The following is a 7010-nucleotide window of genomic DNA, read 5'->3' as shown; positions in this document are numbered from 1 at the left end:
TGTGATATATATGGCAGAACAAGCAGTGACTATTGATGACCTCAGCGTCGCACTCAAAAAGTCCAGAGGTATTTTATTGAAGCCAAAAACACAAGACAAGGGAATGTTGTTTGTTAACAGGTTCAATTGAAAACTTATAAACAGATTTTATGGAATTTCTTTACCAGAGGTCCGCCTCAAGCCAAGGAACACTTTATTATTTCTTATTTTTTTATAATATTTTTTTTATCTTTATTTGTTACAGTTCATATATTGATGAGATCTTATGTCAGAAATGGGGGAACCCAAAAGTTTTGTTTGGAACCTCTCTTTACTGAGGGAACAATTTCTCCGCTTCCTCAACTATTGTTGTGGAAAAAACACAGCAGATACAAAGTCAATTAAAAGACAGAACGTTTTTTTTTATTTACAGAGAGCTCTAGAATCTGATCAAATTAAGCAGTTACTTAAAACTAAAAGAACAATTGAAAGTTTATCAATAAGCAGATTATAAAGATTTATCCTATTCATGAATGTACTGATTTTCTGATTGTACTGTTGTTCAAATCATACATGTATCATGTCAGGCCTACTGAAATTTATGATTTTTGTCAAAATCAGGTAATGAAATCACTAGTTACAATGCGCCCCTTCTCCATGTAATGATTTCGAGAAAATATGATCTTGAATAAATTTTAATGGGTGGCCAGGAGAAGGCTGCTATCATTTTACTATCATAGAGCTGTTGTTCATCAAGCGTACAGATATGCCTGGCGGAAAACCTTTTCTCAATAGTTCTTCTTTAACCTGGAGAAGGAAAAAAAAACAATATTTAGCTGGGATTTAAACAGATTTAAATCAGTTATTGGATCAAAAACCAAAAGTAAAACTATATTTCAAAATGTAGGATTCAACAGCAGTAAAGAAGTTAAACTGTTTTGGTTTCGTTAATTTCAAAATATGGTGGTATCACAATTATGGCCTAACCAAAAGCCAACATGAAAATTTCACATTAAAATCCACTCATGTCGTAATTTCCACTGGAAAGCTGGAAAAATTCTTTGATACCTGAGTTGGCCAGATGAGCTTAACTATGACCGTTCAACATCGCGGGGAGCATAAAAATGATTCTGTATGGTGAATAATGCATCGTTAGGTGCTCTCTCCTGTTGTATTTGTAGCCTACACAATTTTAGGGCATGTATATTTTTAAAAATTTACCACCATTTAAACTTGTGTCGTTTTTAAAATGGCCGTTTTTCTTTGATGCTCGAGAGCAGTCAGTCGATGCATTTAATGCATCATGTGCTTCCTGTAGCAGATTACCCAGGAAGTCTAACTGTCTTGCCCAAGTAGCAGGTCAGGATAATCTTGTGATCAAACATGTTTCTCTTCCACAACAAAAGCACCTGAACATAATGCACTGGTCATTTCCACTGTACAAGTGGTAAAGATCATCTGTACTCTCAGGGGCGGAGCTAGATGGGGGGTCATGGGTGGCCATGGCCCTCAGCCAATCATTGGCCACCCCTACCATTTTCTCCCCTCTAATACAGATGGTGGCAACGATAATACTCTTAAGTGGAATATTCAAAACATAAAATTTTTTTGTGGTTAATTATACACATAAATATACTAACATCAAAGATGATAAATACAGAATTCATGCTCTTTTCAGAACTAGATTTTGTGTTATATGGGGTAAAGAGAAAATGTGTCTCTGCAAGTCATCTGGGAGTCTTCAGTGAAATTATAGATAAATAAGGATTTTAAGAAAAACAAATAATCAATTTATGTAGATATAAGTACATATAAATATCAATTTTATTCAATTGATACAAGTAGGTAAGTAATGAAGATGAAAAAGATTTATGGTCCAGATCTCAAAACTGAAAGGATTTTATCCATTAAACCTTTTATTTATAAAGCACAGACGTTTAAATATATGCTGATATCTGTTAGCAAAGGCTGTAGGAAAGTATAGTTTGTCTTTATTTAGAAAATATGGATGTTTTGCTCGTTATTTTTTTGTTGGAACAGTGTAGATTGATCCTGAGGTTCTGGTGCAGAGCCGATTTCGTCCACCCCTTAGTGTACGTTGGTTATTGCCTGGCAACCCTTATTAAAATCTTCTGACTACGCCTCTGTGTACTATACCACATAATTACAGCATTGGTTACAGACCAGGTTTTCAATGATGCCACGATCATCCTTCAGTGACAGCGTAGTGGAAATCTTCATTCTCAGAGCATTAAGAAAGATTGGTTTTGGTTCTGGAAATACAAGAGCAGAAAAGAGTGGAAACACATTCAGTTAAGACATTTTATTTAAGGAAGAGCAACAATGGTCAAACATTAGACTTACTTTTTTTAACTGTCACAACAACACATCGAAGCTCAGACTGATACACAGAACTGCTGGAACTGTAGAGGCAGATTTGAAAAATACCTTTATTATGGCTTTGAAGATTCTTATTATAAATCAGCTTTTATTATGCAGATTTATATCATTCGTCAGCTTAGGATCTTTTCAAAAATGCTCTCTAGTAAACTTTGAGTTGTATTGGACAGGATATTACTTGCAAATGGTAGTCTTAAACTCATATACAGGGTTAACAGAAGTGCAGCACTGTGGTTATCATTACTAGTTATTCAGTCTTATTTTCCTTTTTGAAGGCAGTCTAGCTGCAATTCAAGGAGACATAGAATGGCCTTTGGGAGAGGCGGAACAGTTCCTGGTGGTCTTAGCTTAGGTGTTGGCCCAGTAAGTGCTTGCCAGCATAGCCTATTTAAACTGCTGTAGGTAAATAAGGAGTTATTTTGATCTACTTTGAGGAACCTAAGGGGACTTAAACTGACTAACTTGAGTTTTTATTTTTATTTTTTTTTACAAAAGATAATGCCAATTTTAGAACATAGACAAAGAACATGGGTTTAATATGTTTAATACTTCAATTATTGTGCACAAAAACTTTTACAAAAAGTATGTTTTTTTATTTCATTTTTCAGACATGACATTGAAAACTAATTAAAAAAAAAATAATCCTGAGTTATTTCATGGGCCAGGGTTTAAAGGGTTAACTGTGACCAGCTGTACATGATCTCTTTCATCTTTTTGACTTTAAAAATGGCAGAGATCTCTTTTACTCTTTATATCATGGATGGGAATAGTATATCATTACTTTGGGCTTGGATGGAAAAACTTTAACTAGTCTCTCTGTATAATTTGATTGAATTGTGTCTGTGAATTGCCTGGGGAAAAGTTGAGATGTGTCATGGATTGGCGCTATTTAAATAAAACTGAATTGAAGTGCATTTTAGTCCAGGTGAATCTTCAAAAATTGTGCAAAACAAAGATTTCTCCCTCTTTGTAAGCTCAATCACAGGGCAAAAAAAAAAAAATTAAATGATGTAAACATAAACACATTAAAGATGGCCCTTTATGAGAATGTTTAATTTACTATATTAACTAATTCATTGGGATGGTAATACTGACCTTGCCTGGATGGCAAAACAGATGGGGTGGCTCTGTTCTTCATAAGCTGCAGACGGTGTCCATGTCAGAGAGAATTCTCCTGATCCAAAAGAAGTCTTGACCACACTGGATGGCCCGCTGTACAGGAGCTCAGAGATCCTTTATGAAACGGAAAATATTAAGAATTGTTATGTGATTCCAACTATTTACTTTTTATATGTTATTTCTGAATTGGAACCTTTGTCAAACTCCATGTAAATATATATACACACAGACAAGGTGGGAAAAAAATATTTGAATATGCACCTAAGGGCAATGAATATGCAATTTTTTTGAGAACCACCCCTTAGGTCGTCCCATTTTAAGGAGCCATTGGGTATATGGATACGTAGCGTTTTTAATGTGCAAAAGCTTAAATAAAACTGATCTATGGAGTGAATTTTCTGCCAAAACGTTGCATACAAAGATGCACGTTGCACACACACATAAATCATGCTGCGCACACGTAAAGCATGTTGCACACACATAAGAAACGTTGCACACACTTAAAGCATGTTGCACACGCATAAAGCATGTTGCGCATTTTTCACACAAAGAAATCTTATCACTCACAAATAAGCATGTTGCACTCAAATAAATCTTATTGTTCGCAAATAAAACTTGTATTACAAACTCTCCTAAAATGTCACACACAAATAAAACTTGTATTAAAAACTCTCCTCAAATGTCACACACAAATAAAACTTGTATTACAAACTCTCCTCAAATGTCACACACAAATAAAACTTGTATTACAAACTCTCCTCAAATGTCACACACAAATAAAACTTGTATTACAAACTCTCCTCAAATGTCACACACAAATAAAACTTGTTGTTCAAACTATCCTTAAATGTTGCACACATATTCTACTCCGTGCGTGCTCCCAGTGACGAGATACAAATTGTCGTAGGGATAACTACCTTGACACCAGCACGTTTCAGTTGTTTTGATTGGATGTCGCCTCGTGCTGTCAGCTAGTCAGAATGACAAGGCTTTATTTATCCAGTGACTTTTAGCAGAAACTTGTCTCAGAGTGTGTAGAATTGTCTCGAACAAGTGGAGAGGCTGTTTTGCATGCGAACAGAGATCATTTTGTAATTGGGGACAATTTATAAATTATATTTTGAGTGCGACGTTAGAGTCCGGCTTGTAAAACAAATTTTTTTGATTATTAAACATTTAAGAATAGTTTGAAAAACAAGTTTTATTTGTGTTTGACATTTGAGGAGAGTTTGTAACACAAGTTTTATTTGCGAACAATAAGATTTGTTTGAGCGCAACATGCTTATTTGTGAGTAATAAGATTGGTTTGTGTGCAACATGCTTTATGTGTGTGTGCAACATGCCTTTTTGTCTGCAACGTTTTGGCAGAATATTTACATATTATCCCCCCTACCATCCCGATCTGCTCATTTTACCCTTCAGAGTGTTGTTTAGGTTTTGAGCAGATGCTTTTATTCAAAGTGAATTACAAAGTAAACACAATGTTACAATGAGATAGACATTTAGCATGAAGCACATTGCCTAACGTCCCACACTGGCAGCTCATCCTCAGCAAGCGGGGATTCAAACCAGGGCTTACTGTGTGCAAGTCAGAGGTGCTATGCCATTGTTCTCTGTAATGTTCCAATTTTTGTACATGTCCCAATACTGTAAAGCAGGGGTTTTCAAAGTGGGTGCCGCGGCACCTAGGGGTACTGCGAGGTCATTACAGGGGTGCCGCAGGATTTTTTCATAGATTGATGAGTTTTTTAATGAATGTACATTTTTACATTTTAACAATTTTGTAAATTTATTTTGATGTAAGCAAATATATTCTAAGATGAGGGGCTTCATTTTATGTTTTCTTTACTACGGTACTTTGAAAAAATGACAGAAAAATAATTATTATCAATTAATGTCAAATAATCATTATCAGTTTAGGGGTACCACCGCTGGGTGGAAAAATGTGTAGGGGTACCTTGAGCCAAAAAAGTTTGGGAACCACTGCTGTAAAGCATGCTGTGGAGATTGCCAAGTCAAAAGATATGAGGATGTAGCACAGCTTACTCTAAGAAGACTGAATATGACTCACTCACAGTAAGTTGTTGTGCAATACTTTCAAAGGATGTGTTGCCTCGTAGGTGTTATTGAGTTCTAATCTGCTTCTATTGCTGGCTTCCATGTTTGTAGCCTGCTGATCTTTTTTGCCCATATAAAATACTCTAACATAGTTGGTCCAGGAACCATGAAACAAACACAAGCTACACTTTGCACAGCACTACTTCATAAAAGTTGTTAGAGAGAGAAAACTTCACGTAGAGATTGATTTAGAGGTACAATTGTTTGATTTAGTCCTGGGTGACTAGTGAGAGTGATTTTGTCAGCTTTGCTGTAAATTCCCCCTTAAAGCCATTAACTAAAAAAAACATTGATTACAGTCTCTGGTTCAAATCTTCTTTACTTGCTTTCTGTTTTATCACTGCAATGTACTCCCTGGAGTAATTTACATTTTTTCTTACCTAGACACAACAGGTAGTCTACTACAAGTCTAGGTCAAATGTCTGCAAAAAAAAAAAAAACATCTCTAAACAAATGCCTCCTGGGGGAACAATCTTTTATTTTGCTTGGATGGACTCTATTTTCATGCATTTTGCATTTACTTACACAGAGTGTGTCGCAGATGCTCTGATGTTGATCTCCAGAGCCTTATCAACGTGAGTGGAGAACTGTGCCCCATGGTCCGGAGTTGGAGACAGAAATCCTGGCAGATAATCTCCTTTTGTGCAGGATGGTACTGCAGGATCAACTGGAAAACATAAACTTATTTAGAAGAGTAATCGATTTTTTAAATAGAGTGTATGACATACAGAAATATAGTGCATGACATAAATATTATGCTCATAATTGTAAATATTGAATGAAACACTAAAATATGACAGTAGCATTTCATGGTTATACAAATGGCAACCATGTGATCAGATTGTACCTAGAAAGCCAAATTGAATGGGTATCTGGCTGATTGCTTCACTGGTAGATTTCACAATGTGGGATCCATTATTATGAGTCAGGGTGATTGACTGTCTGGGGAAGTCTTCCATCACCATTTGGACTGCATACCAACCTTCATTACTGGCTGAAGTTGCACTGAATGACAGGGCACAAGTCTGGAATAAAAATACAAAAAAGTTACCCCTCAATACTACATAAGACATTGTAAATATGTAGTGTCATATTATTGGAAATTGCAATATAGACTACATTCCAAAAAATCTAATTATTCTAAATATTTTCTGCCCAACAAATTACTCTATCAGTAAAAGCAGAAAATCCTGGCATTGATTTTCTTAATGAAATGCTAGGTATCAGGGGTTGACAGTGCCTCAGGGGCTAAGGGTTGGTCCTGTATTTGGTTGGTTACCAATTTAAGTCCCTGCTCCATTTTTGTCCATCATTGTGTCATTGAGCAAAACACTTTTCCTGCCCCGCCTTCTGTTAGCGCTCAGAGGGCCAGATTGTGCTGATTTTACCACATT

At 35.8% G+C, this 7010-nt stretch overlaps 1 protein-coding gene across 1 annotated transcript; it reads right to left on the bottom strand.

Moving 5' to 3' along the window:
- Nucleotides 1-414: 414 nt before the first annotated feature.
- Nucleotides 415-6635, bottom strand: LOC107089411. The gene is made up of 6 exons (XM_015382171.1): nt 6464-6635; nt 6142-6283; nt 3475-3612; nt 2344-2402; nt 2164-2252; nt 415-786 (listed from the first exon to the last, which is right to left on the bottom strand). The coding sequence occupies exons 1-6, from the start codon at nt 6579-6581 to the stop codon at nt 703-705; spliced, it is 630 nt and encodes a 209-aa protein (XP_015237657.1). The 5' UTR covers nt 6582-6635; the 3' UTR covers nt 415-702.
- Between the last annotated feature and the right edge of the window lie 375 nt (nt 6636-7010).

The sequence above is a fragment of the Cyprinodon variegatus genome, unplaced genomic scaffold, assembly GCF_000732505.1.
Source record: "Cyprinodon variegatus isolate N-32 unplaced genomic scaffold, C_variegatus-1.0 Scaffold251, whole genome shotgun sequence".
NCBI lineage: Eukaryota > Metazoa > Chordata > Actinopteri > Cyprinodontiformes > Cyprinodontidae > Cyprinodon > Cyprinodon variegatus.
This window is presented reverse-complemented; position numbering and strand designations above follow the sequence as displayed.

Excerpts from the sequence above, each read along its gene's own strand:
- LOC107089411 (XM_015382171.1), bottom strand. The coding sequence starts at position 6,581 with ATGGTGATGGAAGACTTCCCCAGACAGTCAATCACCCTGACTCATAAT. Across the intron at positions 3,613-6,141 it reads GCATCTGCGACACACTCTGT|GATCTCTGAGCTCCTGTACA; the intron begins GTAAGTAAATGC and ends CGTTTCATAAAG. Across the intron at positions 2,253-2,343 it reads TGTTGTGACAGTTAAAAAAA|AACCAAAACCAATCTTTCTT; the intron begins GTAAGTCTAATG and ends TTGTATTTCCAG.